Source organism: Suricata suricatta, chromosome 1 (assembly GCF_006229205.1).
Source record: "Suricata suricatta isolate VVHF042 chromosome 1, meerkat_22Aug2017_6uvM2_HiC, whole genome shotgun sequence".
NCBI classification, from domain to species: Eukaryota; Metazoa; Chordata; class Mammalia; order Carnivora; family Herpestidae; genus Suricata; species Suricata suricatta.
The window spans coordinates 62,616,699-62,640,977 of NC_043700.1; the positions used below are offsets into that span (position 1 = coordinate 62,616,699).

At 35.4% G+C, this 24,279-nt stretch overlaps 1 protein-coding gene across 1 annotated transcript in view; it reads left to right on the plus strand.

Moving 5' to 3' along the window:
- Positions 1–24,279, plus strand: part of FSTL5 (follistatin like 5) — a 711,768-nt gene that overhangs the window by 527,121 nt on the left and 160,368 nt on the right. Inside the window, exon 8 of the mRNA XM_029939311.1 lies at positions 8,687–8,807. Coding sequence (XP_029795171.1) covers positions 8,687–8,807 — 121 coding nt within the window. The remainder of the gene's footprint in view (positions 1–8,686; positions 8,808–24,279) is intronic.

The window sequence follows — 24,279 nt, forward strand, 5'->3', positions numbered from 1 at the left end:
GAGCCAAAGTTGGAGACTTAACTGACAGAGCCACTCTGGCCCCCTTAGAGAAAAAATGTTTTACAAATAATGTATTTAACACATTTATATTATTTATTGATGATGGATTAAATATCCAAATAAGTTACTGAGAAACTTCCAGAGTTTTTAGTTAATCACATAAATCATGTTAATATTTAGTCAATTTAGTGCTTAGTCAATTTCAAAAAGTAGATGTTTGCTTAAATTACTTTTATAGCTATTTTATAAAAATGTATTTGATACATATAAAAAGGTAGGAAAATAGCTTGCACAAGTTTACAAAATAAATGCACACTAGCATAATCAAAATTACAAAGGAAATTAATGTGAGTATATATCAAAGCAGTATATATTACATAGAAAACCTCAGTTAAAGTAACAGTGGTACCATGTAATCTAGAACTCTGAAGACAAACATAATATGAAATAGGAAAGTAAGTTTTAAATTTAAAATTAACCAATTTTTAATGGATGGGCTTTTCTTTCGGATTGAAACAAATGCTTGTGGCTAAATACAGGCCTGAAATTCAGTTGTTATGTTTTGGTATAATCACAATGAATGTGTGTTACCCTATATATTCAGTGATCAATGCTTATCATTTATAGATTGTTAAATGGTTTAATTTTATTTTAACTCTATGCAATTGATTATCATCAATAGTAGCCACACATTTTTTCCAACTTTTTGAAATGTGTTACAGATTTCCTTTTTAACCACAGTTCTCTTTTTTACGGCTTTGAAAAGAATATAAGCAATTAACTCAACAAAATAAAAGATTTTCAAAGTTTCTTTCCTATTGACTTTCTGGACATCAGTGCCTTCAGGTAACTTTTTAATTGTGTAGAAGCTCATAAAGATTTAATCACTGAAGAAATATTTATGGAGTGCTTATTGACAGCAAGATCATAAAGGTGTAATGGGGGTTCAGGATAAGTGCAAGATTTTGTCCCTGAATGCAAAGAGTGTCTATTTTCAGGCCATAATTCTCAACCATGGTCAAACATCAAATTGTACATTTGATTTCACATATTTATGATTTAAAAATTGCTGAGAAATGAAAGATTAAAAGATTAGAAGTGCTAAATAAAAATGTAGGTAAAGAGTAGGATTAATGAGTCTGTAGGTATATATAAGATATATAATATTTATATACATTCTTAAAACCTATATTTTAAAAACTCACAGGTAATTTGAGGTTTGGCTAAAATAATGGAAATATCAAAAGAGGAAGATGTGTTAAGAATTACATAATAACAAGGAGAGCTGGGTAGCTCAGTCGGTTAGGTGTTTTACTCTTGATTTCAGCTCAAGTCATGATCTCACAGTTCATGCTCTGTGCTCTCTACCCCTCTCCTGCTTCTCTGTCTCTGTCTCTGTCTCTATCTCTCTCTCACTAAAAGGCTAAAATTAAAAAATAATTTTATTTCATATTAACAAAGGTCCTTTGATTCTGCAGTCTGATGGTTTAGATGCACCTTAGACACCTCGCTTTGGTGGTGCTTAGTCCACTGGGCTGCCATAACAAAACACTACAGACTTAGTAGATAAACAACAGAAATTTATTTCTCACAGTTCTGAAGCTAAGAAATCAAAGCTCAAAGCCCTACCATGTTAATATTCTCCTGAGAGCCCTCTTCTTGGTGTCTTCTCCCTGTGTATTGAGTGGAAAGGGTAAGGAGTCTATGTTGGGTATCTTTTAAAAGAGCAATAATCCCACTCATGAAGGTTCCACTCTCATGATTTAATCATGTCCCCAGGCCCCATCTCTTCATAGCATTGTATTGGGCATTAGGATTTCAACAGATAAGTTGGGAAGGGGACATAAACATTCAGACTATAAGAACTGGCAACCTCAAAGTTAACATCAGCATACTTCAGGTTTTTTTAATATATAAAATGGGATCAACAGTAGTGTATTTAAAGAAGATTTTTTAAAGAATGAAATATGATAATTTATATAAATTAGCGCAGTGCCTGACATATTGAAGTGTTCAATAAATATTTATTTGGTTAATTTTAGTGTAGTGAGAAGATCCATGCCTTGCTCAAAGTGATGAGGGAATATTAAAGTCTTGTTTATACAGAAAAGCTGTCTGAAAAGGTGATTATAAACTTGTATATGGAAAGAAATTGAAGCTGGGCGATTTTGCTTTCATTTAGAAGAAAGAGGAAAAACCATAAACAAAGATATAAAGACTAGAAGGGGTCACACATATACTAATTTAAAAAATAATCTAAGTTAAAGCAATTTTATGTTGCAGAGTAACACAGACAGCAGTAAGACACCTTAACATTCTCAAGGTTATGTTCTCAGATAATTTTCACATCATTAGGGGAAGGAATCTTGATTATAGTAGATGAGGAAGGGTCACGCTTTCTAGGTAGCTATGTAGAACAACATATGGAAAAGTTGTCTATTTCAGATTTAATAAGGATTTTTTTTTTGAAAATATACTTTAAACGACCTATGTATAGTTTGGAATATATGAATATAAAATAATGACAAATATCAAATATGCTTTTGGCTTTTACAATTATTTCCAACTATTCTTGTTCAGTGAAGGGATTCTTTTTTGGCCTCCGTGATTTATTCTGCTTGTGATGACTTTTTCTTCTATGAGCAGACCCCGCTGCCTCCTTGCCCACTTTACGCACACAGGATATATTACTATTATATCTTCAGTTGTAAGTTGTTACTTTTGGATCATAATCTTTCACGAAATATTTTGTAACTCCAATCATTATTAATTGATTTCTACAGAAGTTTGGCTTTCCCACTTTTTATCCTGCTGCACGTCAACTCTCTGCTTTAGTGTTAACCAGAATCACAGTTTCCGTCTTTATGTTTGGCATTTCCATTCTCTAGCCAAAGTGTCCTCCACTAAGAGTTAGCAGTGTTTTTAATGGCGGCCTGCAGTAACGCAAGGAATTTTATCTCACCTGTGTATCACGCAGAGACTTTCTTGTTGAGAATCAAGTTCAGGATCCTTTCTTATTGTGCAGGTCATGTGACTTCCCCTGTAGCTTGATGAAAGTTCCCCCTGCAGCTATAAATATGTGGTATGATTAATCTCATATAATGTAGAAGAATTTTGCTTTATTTGGCAGTTATTAAATATTATTTTTCAGCTAAATAATATGATGGCCAGAGCATACAGTATTATATTTTCCTTCTTTCTACCACTCCCTCTTTTTACTTTTCCCTTTCACCTTCTTCTACCCTCTCCTCCTTATTCACATTCTTATTCTTCTCTCTTTCTCTCGCTCCCTCTTTCTTCTCTCTTGTCTCTTTCTCTCTTGACTGGGAGTATATTTTCATTATTTTTAAGCCAGGATTCAATAGCTTCATAGTAATTTTCTTGATTGCAATCAATCTGTATGGGTATCAGTTACAGGGAAGCTATTTTTAAAAGAAATGCACATGATTTGAATATAGGTAAAGTCAGAAACGTACAAGGTATTTCTGGAGCACTGCTGTATGAATATTGGTAAGTCACTGGGTACTATGGCATTTTAAAGATATAAGTCACTCTTCGTGCAGGGGGTTTCATAACTAGTGTTGCTAACACAGTTAATATGGTTTAGGAAAAAGGTAAAGGTAATTGCTTACTTCACTAAAAAAAGGTAAAATAAAAAGGAAATGTTAAAGGATTAAATGTAATTTTACAGACATTAGGAAATGCAAAAGAAAATTTGGGAAATACTTATTTTAAATAAGAATGAAAAAAAGCCTTTGTAATCATAAAGCTGATGTAATAAATTAAAAAAAATTCCAAACTACAATATTCCAAACAAAACTGAAAGATAAGTAATGTATTAAAATTTGAGGGAACATGAAAAGTAGCAAACTCCAAAGTTAAAAGTTGAAAAAGACAGCAAACAATCCTTAAAAGGTAAATCTTCATCGCTACTACACATATAAGAAACATTTTAATAATATTTGCAGTAAAAGATGTTGAAAAGTTGTCAGCTGCTTCCTGAGGAGAGTGAGTAGAACAGCACCCTTTTTGCCGTCCTCATTTTCTGCTGCTGAGAAAAGGAAGAGACACATTTGTTGACCTATTTTAAATGCTCCTGTCTTTTGATTTAAGCCTCAGATCTGCTGGCCTTCTTCCTTTTCCACATGTACTCTCTCTATATATCTGGCCCCTTCAAACTTACCTGTATAATTGACTTCCTTTTTTTGGGCATTTTATCTTGAATTTCTTCTTTGTTCTCTTGTCCTGTTTTTATTCCAAGTTCAATCAGTGATTGACAAGGAAGGCGGAATAGTGAAGGGGGTTAGGAGTTTAAAGCACAGCCTCTGGAGTAAGCCTTCCTGGTTTCAAATCCTAGTTCTACTAATTAGGGGCCAAGAGAAACTAAAGGGATTACTTAACATTTTAATATCCCTACTATAACGTGACAGGAATTTAATAGCTTCTCTTTAGTAGATTCATGGCTAGGTATGTGAACCAAATATGTCAATATTTATAAATTACTTAGAGCAGTAGCTGACATATAATAACTATCATATAAATGAGGATTAAAATGTATTTTAATATATATTTTGCATAGATAGCTGTGGTTCATTTTCTTTTAATGCTTACCATGTTTTATAATGCAGAAGTATTTATTCTTTACATAAGAAGATTGGTCATTCTCTTTTGATTTCTAAACATTTATTATTTTTATCACTTTTTAAATGTTTGTTTATTTTTGAGAGAGACAGAGCATGAGCGAGGCAAGGGCAGAGAGAGAGGGAGACACAGAATCCCAAGCAGGCTCCAGGCTCTGGGCTGTCAGCAGAGGTTCTGACGCAGGGCTCAAACCACCGATCATGACCTGGGCCAAAGCTGGGCACTTAACTGACTGAGCCACCCAAGAACCCCACTTTTTTTGATTTCTAAATTTTTAAACTAAGTAAAAAGTCTTTCTTTTTATGTTTTTATTTTTGAAAGAGAGAGACAATGCGAGTGGGGAAGGGACAGAGAGAGAGGGAGAGAGAGAAGACCCAGAATCCAAAGCAGACTCCAACAACTCAGAGCCTGACACGGGGTTCAAACTCATGGATGGTTATATCATGACCTAAGCCAAAGTCAGACACTTAACAAACTGAGCCACCCAGGAGCTTTTATGCTAAATATTCTATTAGCCAAAGTGATACATAGTTTTATTTGAACACATATATTTTATATTTAAATATTCCCTACATAGCTTATTTTCAGTAACAGCTTTGAAATATAGTCATATCATAAAATTAACCCCTTTGAAAAATATGGAGTTTAGTGGTTCTTAGTATATTTTCAAAATTGTGCAGCCTTGCGGCACCTAGGTGGCCCAGTGGGTTAAGCCTCCAACTCTTGATTTTGGCTCAGGTTTTGATCTCACGTCAGTGAGATCGAGTGCCATGTTGGGCTCTAGGCTATGTGTGGAGCCTGTTTAAGATTCTCTCTGTGCCTCTCCCTTTGTCCCTCTCCCACTGGCTCTTGCATGTGCTCTCTCTCTCTCTCAAAAACAAACAAATAATTGTACTGCCGTAATGACTATCAAAGTTTAGAATATCTTCATCACTCCAAATAAGAATCCAATATATTAGCCCATGTTTCCTATCACCCTATCTGCTCAGCTCTCGGGGCCTTTTATTCTATTTTCTATCTCTATGGATTTGGCATTCTGGACGTTTCATATAAACACACTCATACAATTTGTGGCTTTTTGCATTTCATTTTTTTTTACTTAGTGTAATGTTTCCAAGATTCATTCATTTTGTAGTATAGACCAGTACTCTATTCCTTTTGATAGCCAAATGATATTCTATTACATATAGACATATCACTTTGTATTTATCATTCATCAGTTGAAAGGTATTTGAATTGTTTCACCTTTAATATAAGTAATGTTACTATGAACATTCATGTACAGTTATGTATAGATTTTTTTATTCTTTTAGGTATATGCCTATGAATGAAATTGTTAGACATGTGAGACTCTTTAACTTTTTGAGCTACTGACAAAACTGTTATCCCAACTAGGTATTCCATTTAATATTTCCACCAACATTGTTGGAATGTTCCAATTTTCTCACGTCATCTTCAATGGTTGTTATTGACTGTCAATTTTTTTTTTTGGCCATCCTAGCAGGTGTGGAGTGGTATTTCATAGTGGTTTTTATTTTTATTTCCCTAATGACTAACTGACTAATTATCCTGTGTGTGACTATTGCTCACTGGCAATTTTTTGATAAATATTTACTCAAATAATTTACTCATTGTTTTAATTGGAATGTTTGTCCTTTTATTATTCAATTGTAACAGTTGTTTAAAAATATATAGATATTGTGGATATAAAGTCCTGTGAGGTAAATGATTTTCAAATACTTTCTTCCATTCTGTTGGAGATCTTTTTGCTTTCTTGATAGTATCCTTGGGAAGCATAAGTTGTTAATTTTGATGAAGTATAATGTATCCGATTTCCTTTAGTTTGCTCTATTTAGTCACTGGAATCTTTGCTCAGTGTAGTGGTGAGCTAATGATTGAACAGATATTTAATTAAATGTATTGAATCAATAAGTCTTCCAAACTTGGCCAAGGTGCTATATTTCTTTGTGCTATACACTGAAAGCTCCTATAGACTGTTACAAGTCTGCCTTAGCCTTTTTGTCCTTGTGGGGCATCAATGTGAAACAGAGATGAGATATTAGGGATACTTCTCCTAATTCTAAAAAATAAAGAAAATACATCTCTTTTGGGCACACACACAATCTTACACATTTTTGTGGCCTTCTAGATTCCCAGAAATATGCAGATCTTTTCATATCCTTGTCTTAACATTCCACTCCCACTTTTCCTTTTAAGATTTGTTTGTTTTTTTTATTCTGTATTGTTTTGTTTGGTACACCTATTGTTATCCCCAAGTAGTATCTCAAACTGTAATGTTGGGGCGCCTGGGCGCTTCAGTCGATTAAGCATCTGATTTTGGCTCAGGTCATGATCTCACGTTCATGGGTTCGAGCCCCGCTTCGGGCTCTGTGCTGACAGCTCAGAGCCTGGAGCCTGCTTCAGATTTTGAGTCTCCTTCTCTCTCTGCCCCTCCCCACTCATGCTCTGTCTCTCTCTGTCTCAAAATTAAATAAAACATTAAAAAATTTAAGCTGTAATATTAAAGAATTGCTGTTGTTTCTTTTCAATAAAGTCTTTAGGGATAGGACTCAAAGCCTTGCTCAAACAGTCACACAAATGTAAGTTCTCAAGAGGCTGCTACATAAGGCAAACAGTGACAGTTCTCTGGAGATGGGACCTTGGAAAAGCTCCAAGCTGGCTTTTTCCCCTCCAGTGCCTGCCAGGAGGATGGTTTTCACAGCTAGCAGAAGCACAAAGCTGGTGGTTCAAGGCATCCATGCAGCTGTGGAGAGAGGGATTCCACAAATCTCTTTGTTCTTACTGAGATTCCTCTACTTTTTTGGAGTAAATCCTCTGTCGATTGGTGCAAGTCCTTTTTATATATCTCCAAAGTTGTGAAAAAGTTGATTTTGACAATTACTGCAGTGTATTCATTGCCTTTATGGAAGAGAAGGCTATCTGGTCTTTTCCCTGCTGTTCCAGAGGTGCTTCCTAGATTTGATTTCAACAAACACTGTGAGATTTTTTTTTCTTTCTTCTTTCCAAAGTGGTCGTACATTTGTCCCCATAGGTTTGAAATAGTATGGTTATTTTGTTCTAATGTATTGATTGTTCTGGGCTTTAAAAAGTTGTATCCTATCAATATAGCTCTAACTTTATCTCTGAAACTATACTGCTTTCATCATTTTCCCCAGGGTAAATATATAACTAAAGGATATAAAAATTAATGAACAATTATAAGTGGAAAGAGCATACTTAAGAGCTATTTGCTTTAGCTACAAATAAAAACAAAGTATTTCACAGTTTTATTAATTAAAAATGGACAGCCTCAGGAGTTACATCCCAAGACTTCCAGTGGATGCTTGAAGCTGTGTATAGAATCAAACCCTATATACATACCCTATACATTTTTCTCCTATATGTACGTATGTATGATAAAGTTTAATTTACAAGTTAGACACAATAAGAGTTAACAACAATAACTAATAGTAAAGTAGAAAAAATATAACAATATACTATAATAAAATTTACGTGACTGTGGTCTCTCTCAAAATATCTTACTGTACTATACTCACATTTCTTGTAATATAGGATGAGAAAATGCTTATGTGATGAGTGAAGCAAGGTGAATAATGTAGACATTGTGATTTGACCTCCTGATGCTGCATCAGAAGGAGGATCATTTCCTTCCAGATTATAGATAATCATGGGTATCTGAAGCTGGGGAAAACAGAACCATGGATAAGGGGAGACTGCTGTAAGCTAAATCAGAAAAAATGTGGAAATGGATTTTATATATAAATTCATATAATTCAAATAAACACTAAAAAAGCTGTATGGATAAGTGAAAGTACACTTTTTAAACAAAACATATCTTGAGAAATGGTAATTATAGGTCTTCCAATTTTTTAAAGACTAACAGTAATATTTTTATAAATATTTTATAAATAGACTTTAGTCTATTTATTTTGCTCCTGAATACATGTTTATTTTTAAGTGAATTGTTCAAACACAATTTAAATACAAACAGCTCATTTTGTTTTATTTTATTTTATTTCTATAGGATTTTGGAGATGATGGGTCCTTGTATATTACTAAAGTTACCACAACTCACATGGGCAATTACACCTGCTATGCAGATGGTTATGAACAAGTCTTTCAGACTCACATCTTCCAAGTAAATGGTAAGAAATATGGTGTTGCTATTATTGTTTTGTGCTTCGCTAAATATTCAAAGAATATCACAGTTGATTAGGAAGGCAAAGCTTCTTTTTTTTTTTTTGAGTTTTGGCAAAGTTTAAATTTTATCTTATTTTGTTTTGAGACTTATTGTTAATGTAAACCCTTTTTTAATGGAACAGCCTGGGTGGCTCAGTCACTTAAGCATCCAACTCTTGACTTCGGCTCAAGTCATGATCTCACAGTTCGTCAGTTCAAGCCTTGCATTGGGCTGTACACCTGCTTGGGATTCTTTCCTTCTCTCTCTCTCTCTCCTGTTTCTCCTCCACTTATGCTCTCTCTCTTTCACAAAATAAATAAATTTTAAAAAAAGAGGTGGTTGAGTGAGTAAATGCTATAAATATGTTACCATTTTTTCATTGTAAGATATTATAGAGTAATTCATTCTAATTAGAAAATTAGAGCATAAGAAATTTAAATTACTTTTTTGAGCTTTAAATATCAACAGTTAGGCAACCATTTACCTTTTAAAACAAAAAATTAAACATGTTAAAATTTTAAAAAGATTATCTAGTTGATCTTACTAATGATATAAAAACTGTAAAACAAATGTTTTACTTTCAATAATTAAGTGAATGGATGTAACATTGGCCATGTAGGTTGATAATTCTCCTATAACAGAGCCTATTTTTCTGATTTAATTCAAATCTTAGCTATTTAGTTCAATTGATGATACAGGATGGTATGTATGATACATTAATTCATACCAATTCACTTACATATTGATATATATGCTAATTTACTTTATGATTTACTGAAGAGAGACAGAAACTAACTTGACCTTTCATAGGAGCAGCAAATTAGCTAGGGTGATTGGTTTGAATTAAGAGGAGTGTGGCAAATATGAACTTGGTGAGGTAGTCTGGGGTCAGATCATGTGGAGCCCTAATTAAATATTTTGATTCTCATTCTAAGTATTTAGTGTATGGAGTGACATATTCTGGCTTCTTCTAAAATGACTAGAAGCACTGAGATCTGTTTAAAAAAACTATTTTAATAGTTTAGGGAAGAGATAATTGTGGCTTAAAATGTATTGTTAATGACAAAGAAGTAAAGAGTTGTTAACTTTGAAATATATTTTAAAAGTAGATCTGGTGGTAGTATTGAAAAATGGCATTAAACATAAAAGAGAGTTGAAAGAAAAAAACCAAGAATTTGAAACATTTGCATATATCCTTGTGACATAAACTGAATATAGAAGAAGCACATTTGGAAACTGAGTGAAATTAATACATAATTTTTTGGACAAGTTAACTTCAATACAATTTCTAGATGGAAATCAAGTCTTCAATTTAGTATGTAAGTTTGGAGATCAGAGGAGGGTGTCAGCCCAAGTTGTGTCTTTATATACTATCAATGTGGATAAGCTATATTAAAAGCTATAAATTTGAGCTTGATGAGGTCACTTTAGAAATGAGTATAAATATTTATATTGAGGATTAATTAAGCCTTGTAGTTGAGGTTAACAAGTGGAGAAAAGAAAACTTAGAATGAGCACCTTGTGATTGTGTGTCCTGAGAAATCAATTTTAAAATATTGGAAAAAGCGTTGAAAAGATTGGCGAATTTATGGTTTGCCTGTTAGGGGCACTCAACAGAAGCAGATCGAGGCCTTGCTTTATGGTATAAACCCAGTTGTAACTAGATATGGGAAAAGGCTTGGAAACCAACTTTCAAGGAAGCCAGTGAAGAAGGCAAACAAGGTACAAAGGAGGTGATGCATGCTATTCCCAGTGGTCTCAGATGTTTGGAGTTGGACTGGGACCAATCATACCTGAGGATATACAGTCTTGAGAGGACAGAATAGGTCTACGTGGGGGAAGTGGGGAATGTTCTCTATCTAATGCTGCATTCCTGGGGAAATGGCTGTCTTTGCAAATCTGGTTCTTTCCTCCCTCTTTGTTGCCATTGTTTACCGACTAATGGCCTATTACAAGTCTAATGCCCTGAGCTGTTTGTTTGTTTTGTTATGTTAGAGATTCTCCAGTTCTGTTTTGGCTTAACAATTAGTTCTTTCTTTCATACTCACTCCCAGTTCTGAGTCTCTCAGTCTAAGGACCAACCTGTTGGTCAAGTTCTTAGTTTCTAGAGTAGTGCATGGTTCATGTTCTTGCTGCATCAGAATCATATGAAAAAAAAATTATCAACAATGTAGAACACTGGACTCTACCAGCACTTTCTGGAAATTGATTTGAAATTTGAATTTTGTCAAGCTTCCTAGTAACTGTAATGCATGGTCAAGCATAAGAATCTTTCCAAATGACTGTTCTTTAGGAGTCTCTGTTCCTCCTTGATCTCCGAAGCAGACGTCTTACACAACTTTACTCATTTACCATGCCCCAGCTGGGAAGCCCAGGAAGAAAACTTTGAGCCAAACAGCAGGCTTTGATGTTGTAGGATATGCCCTGAGAGCACCAGAGAAATGCAGTTTCCCTATTTCATCCTCTCCTGTGAACGAAAGGCTTCCTCTCTGATCTCAGGTTTTTCTGAAGATGTAATAATGGAATAAAGGAACAATGGGGTCTCAGCAATAGAGCTGTGACCATCAGTCTCAATATTATGAACTAATTTAGAGGAATTCAATATTAGCAGTGACTGCTGCTGAGATCTAATGCTGTCCCTCTTCTAGAAACAAAGATCCCTGAACCTGGGAGTAAAACCCATCTCTTTCTATTACCTCCTACTACATTTAATCTGTTTCAGAATCTTTCATATACATGTTTTTATGAAGGCTTGAGGTTTGGAAAAAAGGGGAAATGATATTATGGCTGAACATTGGTTGAAAGTGAACAGAGAAAACTGTGCAGTAGCTGGAGAATGATGTGAAGTTAAAGGGGGGGGGAGTGAATTTATAAAAATTGCAGATATGGTAATCTTTTCTGCTGATGTAAATAAAGATGAAAAGCAGATCATTTAAGAGAAAAAAAGAAAAATTGCGGTAGTCAAGTTTTTAAAAAGTTGATGTGATTGGTACAGAAATGGAAGGACTGGTCTTTGGAAGATGAATAGTTAATCTGTTGAAACAGGGAGCAAGACAGACCATTTGGGAACAGATGCTTAGGGAGGAGGATGAGGAAATAATCCTCTTTGAATTGCCTGAGTGTTTTCAGTGCAGTCAGGAATACCAACTATTGAAAGTGAGGAGTTTGTGAGAGCCTCAGTTTGAGGAGAGGAAGAAATAGAAAATAATTATCTTGCAGGGCAGGAGGTGATAGCAATGGCAGGCAGCGGTTGGGAAGTTGGCAGATCTTTGAGTGCTCTTGAAGTGACATAAACTGGTATGTTTGCCTTCCGTTGTGGTCGACTGTGAGTTTGCAATCCTAGAAAGAAGGGATTTAGGTTTAACCTGCAGTTTAGTTTGTCAGGTGAGTAAGTGGGAGAGAAACAGACATGTGGAGGAAACTAAACAAGTTTACAAGAGAATGATTATAATGATGGACCACAGAATAATTGGTAAAGTAAGGAAAGTGGTAGGTGAGGAAAGCAGTGAAACCATGAAAAATGTGAAAAGAAGTGAAATTCTGACTGGTGTTTCCAAGTTAATCAAGTACTACTAGGATGAGAATGAAATGCAATACCAGCACTTAAAGCATTAGTTTTTAATTTTTTTTAATGTTTATTTTTGAGAGAGAGAGAGACAGAGTGTGAGCAGGTGAGGGGGCTGAGAGAGAGAGGGAGACACAAAATCTCAAGCAGGCTCCAGTCTCTGGGCTGTCAGCATAGAGCCCAATGCAAGGCTTGAACTCAAGAACTATGAGATCATGACCTTAGCCAAAGTCAGAGGCCTGACTCACCAAGCCACCCAAGCACTCCATTTTTTAAAATGTTTGTTTGTTTATTTATTTATTTATTTATTTATTTATTTTGAGACAGGGGTGAGGGGGAGCACATGGGGATGGGTCATTTTCTAGGGAGAGAGAGAAAATCCCAAGCAGGCTCTGCAATGTCAGTGCAGAGCCCAACGTGGAGCTCAATCCCCTGAACAATGAGATCATGACCTGAGCTGAAGTCAAGACTCAGATGCTTAACCAACTGAGCCACCTAGGTGCCCCACTCAAAGCATTATCTTAAGACATCTGGCAATTTCTCTTTACTAGAAACAGGTTTTTTTTTTTTTTTAACATTTATTTATCTTTGAGAGACAGAGAGACAGATCATGAGCAGGGGAGAGGCAGAGAGAGAGGGACACACGGAATCAGAAGCAGGCTCCAGGCTCTGAGCTGCCAGCAGAGAGCCCGATGCGGGGCTCAAACCCACAAACTGTGAGATCATGACCTGAACCGAAGTTGAACGCTCAACCGACTGAGCCACCCAGGCGCCCCTAGAAACAGTTTTAATTAGGTCAAGTTTATCTAAAGGAGCGTGTGAATCACTAAGATTTGCTAGGTGTTTAAGGAGCCAGCTGTTCTGAATCTAATTTGCCAGTTCCAGGCTTAGCTAAAAAGGAGAAATAAAGTGAAGAATAACATTAATTCATCAAAACCCATGATAGTAGAATGAAAATTTGTTCTACAGCATTTTTATCAATGAGGAAAGATAATAAGTGCATTTGAAGGAATCATCTTTACTATTTAAACCCAAAAGCCAAAAAGCTAAGTAGAAAATGTATTAGATGTATATCAGTAAGTGATTACCTTCAGGCACTATATCAGAGATCTAAAATGACAGGAGCTTAAAGAAAACACTGGTGTGTGGTTTTTTTTCTTCTTTTCTTAATGCATACAAAATTTTAGATGAGATCCTTCAGAATCCCAACTAACTCCACAATGTCACAATTATCCTATCCTTCCTCTATTGTTATAAATAGTTTCCGTTCTCAGTGTCATCCCATGTTTTCCAAGTGGCAGTGGAAATTCCAATCATCATGTTCATATTTCAACAAGGAAAAAGGAAGAAAAAGGAAGGCAAAGTAGCACCTGACATCTGACAGAGCACTTGTGAAATAACATTAATGGAAGCATCTACAATAACTTCCACTGACCTTCTCTAAATGCACAGATTAAAGTATATTTCTTTGATCTTCTTATTTTACCATCCATAACAATTAAGTGTTCAATTATTTACAAGAAGGAATAGATATTAGGTAGGTAAGTAACCATCTTTGTTACAAAAAAAGTCTGGTATGTCAAAATATTTTGAAAAACAGTAATAGAAAAATGATACTTTATAAAATTATTTAGAAATGGTAAGATTCTCTGTAAAACAGCAGCCCTACAAATGATTTGCTAAACAAGTAATTTCCCCTCTTTTTGGTGGTTTGCTGTTCTTTGGTTTTATGGTGTTTTACATTTGGCGTAATAACTTTAAACATATATTTTGAGTATAAATAAGGAGAGTAAACTTGAGATCACTCAGAATACTGTTATAGGCCAATAACAAAAGAATAGTTGAGAATGAGCTGTGACACTGGAAAAATGTAATGAAAATGGGAGAAAATGCAAATTAGATTATCCAAATGGCACCTTTATAGATAAATCTCTAAACTGGTTAAACTCATTTTCTATTCTTCATCCACTTTTCAGAAAAGGTTATAAAGGCCTTTAGAAAATTAAGTTTGCATAGGAAATTTAACATATTTGTCAGAACAATCTTTCAATTAGTAATAAAAATAAAACATATCATTGATTACCATAAAAAGCTCTGAAAATACCACATGTTATTGGAATTTGTGAAAGAGGGTTTTCGAAGTGCAAAGTCTATTTAAATATCCCAGGGTGCAAGCCAAATAAGTCTATCAATAGCCCTGCTTCTTTTCAAACAATGCAAAATTAGATTATTGAAATATGAGACTGCTTCTGTGTCCTTGTCAGAAGAAACATTATGTATAAATCAAAGGAGCTTGACTCTGCCAGTGGAATTCATTTCATGCTTTCCTTTTTCTTTTTACATAAAGCAAATCATCTTTAGCTCTTCAGCTTATGATACAGGATGTTTGAAATTTTAAAAGTCATCCAGTGTTTACACTACCCTCTGGGCAAAAAGCTTGTCCATATTCACAGTAGACCCATATGTACACTGTTATTTCTCTCATGTTCATATTATTGAAGACCTCACACATAATATTAAATGTTTTTTTTTTTCCGCTCGTGTCAGAAATGTCTGAACAAAATTGCTGGTTTTATAGGATGTCTATACAGAACACCCCCAATTTTCTCCTTCAAGTTTGGAAACCTCTAAAAGAAAGACACTAGAGCCAGAAGCATCACCTTCTTTACTGACAAAACTATTTAGAGAAAGTGGCTTAAGTCTGGGCAACAGTGGCCTGCTTCTTCTTGGATCATAGATTTGAACTTCCTCCTCCAGTCACAGACAGCCTTTCCTGCCAAACTTTCTGGAATAAAACCTCCCCATAAACAGTAAGATTCAGAAAGCCGGTGGTGAGAGGTCTACTTCCCCCTTCTCACTCCTCGTTCCTCAAGGACTTAGGAAAAGGTGAGAGGAAGAAGAGCCTTGAAGGTTACTCTGGCCCCACCATCCTCTGTGGTTCCTGGGCAAGCACCATCAGCAGTGGGTTTTTAATGCAGATTCCCAGGGTGCGCCCGTGAGTACTAAATCAGAAGCTCTGCGCATGAGGAAGATTGATCTGTGTTTTAACAAACCCTCTTGATGATTCAGATGATCTAACTAAAGAATTACTGCTCTAAAAATGCTGTGCCCTTGAGACATGAGAAGTGGGAGTAAGTGTTCCTTCCTCATATACTCTATCTTCCCTTAACTTTGACTTGACACTAAGCTCACAGTGATCTTGGGGTGTGACTGTCTCTTAGGGGGTGGGGTCAGCCATGCATGAGATCAGTCATCCCTCTCATGAGGCCTGGCAGTAGATGGTGCGGATGTCTTGCCCAAAGCCCACCCTGGCCACCTCAGCTGTGGTGGATGTCCCCTGATGGCTTGATACTACAGGAGCCTGTCCCAAACCACTCTTCCTAAGAATTGTTTTTGATATGGGAGGCTTTATCAGCTGGACTCAAGAAAGCCTAGATGTGCCAGGGATTTAATCTCTCACCAGCAGAGTCCTTAACCAGTGAGGGACACAAGTAAAAAGGTAAGAATCATAGCAGGGGAAGATTCTGAGGTGCAGTCTACATGATTCCTAGTTAGTTAGTTAGTTAGTTAGTTAGTTATTTGCTTGCTTTCTGTTTTTTATTTATTTATTTTTCTTTTCTCCATCTTATTTTCCCGGTCTATAACTTGTGCTTCCTGGGATTACATCCCAAATAGGCAACACGCTTAAATTCTCCTCTCCGTGCTGTTTTTGGGGACTCTAGTGTTTGGGAATATTTTTACCTTAAGATAATTGTTGTTAATAACAATTGTTGCCCTTGGGGTAGCTCCCCCTTGAGAGTTACTGGTAGGCATCATATGTATGCTTCCAGAAGCCTTTGAAATATGATAGAACATTAAACAAATTCACTAAGTCCAGAGTCTGAAAATTCTCTGCCTTTATTATTTCCCCATCCTAAATTATGTCCAGGTTACTGTTCAGTAGAGCTCTTCAGACCTTCTGCAACGAGATTAAATCATGATGTCAAGATACTACAATATGCAATAGCAAGAGCATATAGATGCTCAAACTTTAATATATAATCTAATTATTAAATTCCCAGAGGGAGATAAAACTTTAAAGATTAAAATGTCAAGGAAATTAGTTTAAAGTAATTAATGTCTAAAATTAAAGACTTCTGCCCTTGTAACATAAAGTCTAAAGAAAGTCCAAATGTTTTAATTACAAGTAAAGTCCAAGGAGTCAAGTTTTTCCCTAATTTCTTATTTTGTTCCCTATTGGTGAGAGAGGTCTTTGAAAAGTTTATGGCTTTGAAATAACATCAACATCTTTATCTTGGGCTAATTCTCATTGGATTTAAGTGTACTGTCTTGCTATTTGCTTACAAATGGTCACAATTGTTCTTTATTTCCTTGTATTTTGCCTTCTATTGGATTGTACAACTTGTAGAATTCTATTTTATCTTCAGTATTGGTTTATTGGCTATACCTCTTAGTTTAATTTTTTTAAGTGTAGCTATAAGTTATATTTATAATATGCAACTTCTATTACCATGTATTTTCAAATAATTTTTATTACTTCACATTTAGAAGAAGAACCTTAAAACAGAAATGTTTGACCTCTCCCTTTCCATCCATTGTGATAACATTCTAAAATAGTTTACTTCTACATGTGTTACCGACTCTACAACACATTATTTTATTTCTGCATTTAATAAGTAAATATCCTTCAAAGAGATTATTTTTTAAATGAGAGACAAAAGTTTTACTTTAAGTTTCTGATCCTCCTTCTTGTTTCACATCAATCCAAATTTCTAATTTTCCATTAGCCTAATAAACATGCTGTGGTGTGCCTGGGTGGCTCAGTCTGTTAAGCATTGCCCTCTTCATTGCAGTTCAGGTCATGAGTTTAAGCTCCGCATTGGGCTCCACACAGAGTGTGGAGCCTACTTGAAAATAAATTTTTCAAAATTCTTTAACAATTTTCTCAGCCTTTGTTTGTCTCAGCCTTTGTTTTCCCCCTTCATTTAAGAATATTTCTGTTGGATATAGAAATTTGGGTAGGCAGTTTTTGTTTTCTGTTTTTCTTTCAACATTTTACAGATGTTGTTGTATTTTCTTCTGGATTGTAGAGTTTCTAAAAGAGAATTCAGTTATATTTCAAGTCTTCCCTCTGTGCCCCCCCCAACCTGCATGCTTTATTAAGGTTTCAACTTTTCACTGGGTTTCAGGAACTTAATTATTAACATGCTTTGGTTTTGTTTTCTTTTACTTATATTTATCCTGTAGGGATTATTCAACTTCTTGGACTTCGGAATATATATTTTTCAACAAATTTGGGGGAAAAATTGGCCATTGTTTTAAAGTAGATTTCTCCTTTCTCTCTCCATTAAGAATTCAATTACAGATATGCCTGACTGCTTGACATTTTTCCATAGGACACTGAAATCTGTTTTATTTGTTTTCCTTTTCATGCTTTGCTCTTGCTATACTTCAGTTTAGGTAGTTTCTGTTGCTCTGATTTCAAAGTCACAAATCTGTTTTTCTGCATGTATAATCTCCTATTAAGCCCAAAGTATTTTCTTAGAATATATTGCAGAAATAGTATTCTTAAAATTTTAGATGTTTCCGTTGTTTTTTATAATCTTATTTTCTCCTTAATTGTGTTCATTTCCCCTTAAATATTTGAACCTATACATATCAGATATTTTAAAACTCATTACACTAACTTCATGATCTTTGAAATTTTATGTCTTTCTTTATTCACCAATATTTTTCTTGAATATGAATCACATTTCCTTATTCCTACATCGGCTTGTTTGTTATTGGTTTTTTTGTTTGTTTGTTTCGTTTTGATGATGGAAAATGGTGAGAAAGATTTGCAGGATTCCTTAAGAAGTGTTGCTTTGGCATTAACTTACCTTCACACCTGTTAGATCATTTTTGAGGCTTTTTAAAATTCTGTTTGAGTATATCTAGAATAACTTTCACACTAAGGTTTATTTCACTATCCTTCCAAGATGTAGTATTTCTGGGGCCTCTATGAGGTGTTTAAAGGTGTTCCTTTAATCTTTTTTTTTTCTATTAGGTGTCTCCATTTGGAGTCTGACTAACCTAACTCAGATGTCACCTATCCTTGAGTAAGCTCCTGGAGCCTTTATATTTATAGCTCCCTAACTGGAGGTCTTTCAATAGTCATTGAACTTTGCCTTAGTTTGTACAGTTTCATCGTATGCTTTGAACCAAAACCCAACAGACCCTTATTCAGATTCCTGTAGATCTCTATCTCTATATATTTCTCTCCTTTTTGGAAGTCTGCCCTGCAAATTCCAGGTCTCAAACCTTCCTGAATTCCAGTCTCTTTTATTTCAGCAAAATCCATCAATTCCTCTTCCTAGCATCAATGTAAATGTCTCTAGGTAGCAAGTTAAAGCAATTATGAACCCACCTCATTTGTTTTATTTTTTTCTCTTTTTTGGGAGATCGTGATTTTCCGTTGGTAGTTTCCCAACATTTGGTAACAGTTGTTTCACATTTTTCAATGTGTATATATTTGCTTTGAGAGAGAGAGAGAGAGAGAGAGCGAGAGAGAGAGAGAGAGAGAGAGCGAGAGAGCGAGCCAGCACAAGTCGGGGAGGAGGAGGGAGAGAGGAGACAGAGAGAATCCCAAGCAGGCTCTGCATCTTCAGCACAGAGCCCGATGTGAGGCTTGAACTCATAAACTGCAAGATCATGACCTGAGCTGAAATCAAGAGGCAGATGCTTAGCTGACTGAGCCACCTGGGCAGGCACCTCTCATATTCGTTCTATTTATCCATGGCAGAGGCCTTATCTGTTGTACAATTTCCATCATGACCTTAAATCCAGAGAAACCTTTTTTTCCTCCAATTTTTCATTTAAATTCTAGTTAGTTAACATACATTGTAATATTAGCTTTAAGGGTAGAATGTAGTGACTTATCACTTACATACCACTCCCAGTGCTAGTCACAAGCACCCTTCTTAATCCTATCACTTATTTAACGCCCTCCCCTCCAATCCACCTCCCTTCTGGTAACAGTTTGTTCTCTATATTTAAGAGTTTGTTTCTTGGTTTGCCTCTGTTTTGTTTTCCTCCCATGTTCATTTGTCTTATTTAAGTTCCACATATGAGTGAAATCATATGGTATTTGTCTTTCTCTGACTGACTTATGAGCATAGTACTTTCTAGCTCCATCTGCATCACTGCCAATGCAAGATTTCATTCATTTTTATGGTTGAGTAGTGTTCCACTGTGTCTATATGCCACATTTTCTTATTCCTTAGTCGATGGACATTTGGGATATCTCCATAGTTTGGCTCTTGATAGTGCTGCTAAAAACACTGGGTGCATATATTCCTTTGAATCAGTACTTTTGTGTTCTTTGAATAACTACCTCATAATGCTATTGCTGAGTCATAGGGTAGTTCTTTTTAAAAAAAAATTTATAGACCCTCCACACTGTTTTCCAGAGTAGTTGCACCAGTTTGCATCCCCACCAACAGTGGAAGAAGGTTTATAAGAACCATAGTTTTAAAGACTGAGAGGTTTTATTAGTTAAAGGCAAGTTTTCTCATGACCCTCATATGTAAACCTCCTGAAAGCTAATAGATATGGCTAATGTTGGCAGCATCAACACTATATGAAATACACTTGGAAATTTCAGATATTAATTGTTTATTCTCAGTGTCCAGTACTTAATTCTACCAAGAGAATGGAAGATCTCAGTAGTATATGAAGGGAGGAGAATGAATAACAATAACAAGAAAAAAAAAGTTTGTTTTGGCTGTGGCAAGATATGAATTTTTCTATATCAATTTCTCAATGCTAAAGAACTTATATTTAATTGATCATAACCACCCCAAAATAGGTTAATTCTTGTGATTATGTGTGAAGAAGAGACTATTTTTTAACTACAACATAATTCTCTGCAGTTTATTTTAGACATAGGGGCCCAATTTTAGCCTAACCATTTCAAACTATCTTTCCCAGATCTCTTTGAAGCTAGCTATTATCCTGTGACAGAGTTTTTGCCAAAGGAGTGTGATACTAACTAATGTATTTAATATCTGAATTTTAACATAAAAAAGGAAGCTATGTGCTTTCCCTTCTTTCTTTTCTCTGTTTTTGCTTATTGAATATGGATCTGACAGTGGAAACTGAGGAATGATGTTCAATCTGGAGAAAAGGAAGCATATTTTAATGTTAGCAGAAGAAAAAGATAGAAGCCTCCTAAATGTGGAAGGCTTAATAACGTCTTTACAAAAGATATTTATATCCTAATCCATTGAATTTATGAATGGAAACTTATATGGCTTATGAGGAGACTTACATATGTGATGAAGTTAAGGATCTTGCATTGGAGATATTATCCAGGTGTGTTCTAAATATAGGAGTCCCCATACCAAAAAAAAAAAAAAAGGCAAGAAAATCAAAGAAGGAAATGGGAGATAGACTGGAAAGAAGAGACTGGGATGATTTGATAAAGGGGTCATAGACCAAGAAATTCAGGTGGTCTCAAGAAGCCAGAAATTGCAAGGAGACAGATTGTTCCCTAAGATTCCAGAAGGAACCAAACCTGCCAACATCTTGACTTTAGCTCACTAAAATTGGTTTTGGACTTTTGGCCTCTGGAAATGTAAGAGAAAACATTTTTGTTGTTTTAAGCCACTACATCTGTGGTAATTTTTGTCAGCGACACTGGGTTCTGTAACAAGATCAAGTTACCAAACCATCCTTTCGCCATCTACAAGGACTTATATTTAATTTAAACCACTGTAATTGAGTCTCTATTATAATACACTATTAAGCCACTCAGATCAGTTTATGACCACATATCAGAATTTATATATTATTGAAGCCATGACTGTAGTTTTGCTCTGTTACATCAGCTTAACCAACATCTTATCTTTATTTATCAGGTTTATTTTTCATTTCTATCACAATCCAACTGTAGATTTGTAGAGGGGCTCTGTCTGATCCACTCAGCGATCCAGAATCCTGCTCTCTGTCAGACACTAGAGTATTATGTGAAGCAGTCCAGCATGCCCTGGTTACAGTCTGTGACCTTTTCTCTGAACTGTCAACTGTTACCTATCCACAGAATAAAGTATAGGAATTATTAGTAAGCCCAAAAAATTTTTATGGTAATTGCATATTTCTATATATCTATGTAAAAGATTCAATTATCTGATAACTATAGAGATTGGAGGGAAAAAAAAAAGACCTCCAAACCCAGATAGTTTGAGAATCACTTCCGAAAAGCTTAGAGTCCTCCACTCGATTCTCTGTGTTTTTCAGTGAGTAACAGAAGAGACAAGACATGAAGGATTGTGTAGGACGTTTATAGGGTAGCCTTAGTAACAGATAGCACTTTTGTTTACTTACTGGGGTTCACAATATATTCTGCTGTAAGGGAGTTAAAGAACAATAAGCTAGTTCTGGGCTTAGAAAGAGAGGGGAATACTTTTGGGATGCATCTAGCCTGATTTTCCCACAAGAACATTATGCTCATAAGCATTCTAGGAGAAAGACCAGTGTAGAAAACATTTAAGACAATCATATTGTCTCTTAGGAACAGGTATTTGGGTACCCAGTGTCACAGTGGAATTTTTTGCATTTTTAAAAATTTTTAAAGTTTATTTATTTTTGAAAGAGAGAGAGAAAGAGGACATAGGAAGGGCAAATAGAGAGGGCAACACAGAAACTGAAGCAGGCCCCCAGGCCCTGAGCTGTCAGCGTAGAGCCTGATGTGGGATTTGAACTCACAAACCAGGAGATCATGACCTGAGTTGAAGTCAGATGCTTAACTGACTGAGCCACCCAGGCGCCCCAAGGAATTCTTTACAATTGTGAAACCATGTCCATAAGTCTTGGTCTGAGTGACATATATCCTTTAGCTGATTCTGAAACTAAAATTGAGATTAATGTTTCTGAAAGCTGTGCCTTCAGGGAACTACTGCAGACCTAAACTTCACCATGAGCTCTACAATGTGTCATTTCCTCAATTTAGAAAGGTTGTAGACCTTGTGCTGTATGTATTTCTGCTGCATTTCCCTCTGCTTCTACTGCTCTCTTTCTCTTAGTTGTTCCATTATTTATTTCAGGAAGGTTCACCAATTTCATTATCTTCATATTTAGACTCTTTCCTTTGGCAGGGTGGTGTGCTAGAAATAAGTGTCTTACTTCTTTGTTATTGCTCTCTGCTATCTGGCCCAGACATTTTTGTTCTTATGTATTTCTCTATATGTTGTCCTGTGGGATCTGTGTCAGTGAGAGATTTGAAATATTGCATCCGGATCTGCCAAAAACATTCACAGTTCAAACAAATATTATCCATCTTCTCTGTGTTGATTTGAGTAATCCTACCCAGAGGTTATTCTTCCATTAGAACAATATCAAACCTCTGTCTGGACATGATCCATCATTATCATGCCTAGATTCCTCTTAGCATGTTTCTTCTTGGATCCGTCTTCTCTCAGAGTCTTAATTCCATAGATTTCTTGGTTATGTCCTTATTTGCAGAGCATAGATCCATGACCTCCTGTAATGACTGTCACTTTGAACTATTATCAGGGATGCTATGAGACTTTTATGCTGCTCTTCTGTCTTTTTGCCATTTCCCCACAATTTTTGTAAATATTTGGTAGAGATCTGTGAAATATTATTCTAGCTTTTTAGTATTTTCAACTTAATATGGTTACTCCTATTTTTGTGTATCCTAAGCTTCACATTTATGAAGTCAGATCATGTCCCTACTCTGTTTAAAATCCTTGGGGTGCCAAGGTGGGTCAGTTGGTTAAAGGATCTGACTCTTGATTTCATCTCAGGTCATGATCTAATGACTCATAGATTCAAGCCCACACTGTCAGAGTGGAGCCTGCTTGGAATTCTCTGTTTCTCTCTCTGCTCTTCCCCCATGCCTTCCTGCTTTTTCTCTCTCTCTCTCAAAAATAAATACATACTTAAAAAATCCAATAGTGACCCCTTTTAAACATGCAGATTAAAAGCCAGTCTGGTGACTCCCCTTCAAAACACTAAATGTTAGGATTTTGTGGTGTCTTCTTATCCTGCTGCTCTTCCTCTTGCAAATTCCATTCCAGGTGCATTTAATGTGCTTTTTGTCTTTAAATATTACAAGTGTTTGCAGTTGGCTATTCCATCTGCCTGAAGATACTTTCCAGGTCCTCATAAGGCCCAATTCCAAACTCCTTCAACTCTTTGGTTAAATGTTCCTTTTAAATCGAAGTCTATGCAGACTATACAATTTGAAATCATATCTAGTCCCCACCCTCCCACACCTGCAGTCACTGAAAGCTTTATGGATAGTAGTATTACCTTCTAATAACTTAATGCATCCTAACATGGTATTTACACTGAGTTTTTTCCCTGGTATTTTAACATTCTTGAAATATATGTTCTACTATCTAGGGTTATAAGAAGCAATGTGTGACTATTAAACTGAAAGCACTATTTTCTTTGTTATTGGTATATAAATAATAGCATCTTAGTAAGGTGGAAAACTTATTTAGTATGTTAATAGTTTATTTATTTATTTTTTATTCATTTTTTTTCTTTTTTTTAGACTATAACACTATTTTTTAACATATGCAATTATTTTCCATCATTTACAATACAGTAGTTACAATGACACTCCAAATGGATAAGCAAAGTAAAAAATCAAAACCCCAACTTCTATTTCATGTAATTAGACTTATACAGAAATTAGAAGGTTAAGTAACAACTAGTTAATCACCTAATTTCACAGCTATCTGAAGTGGCAATTGTTATATAGCAGCTTATCTATGATACATTCAAGATACATGATACAATTTATTACTTGCCCATAAGCTACAACACAGCCTGCTTAATACCTTTCCTTAAATTCCACCTCTAT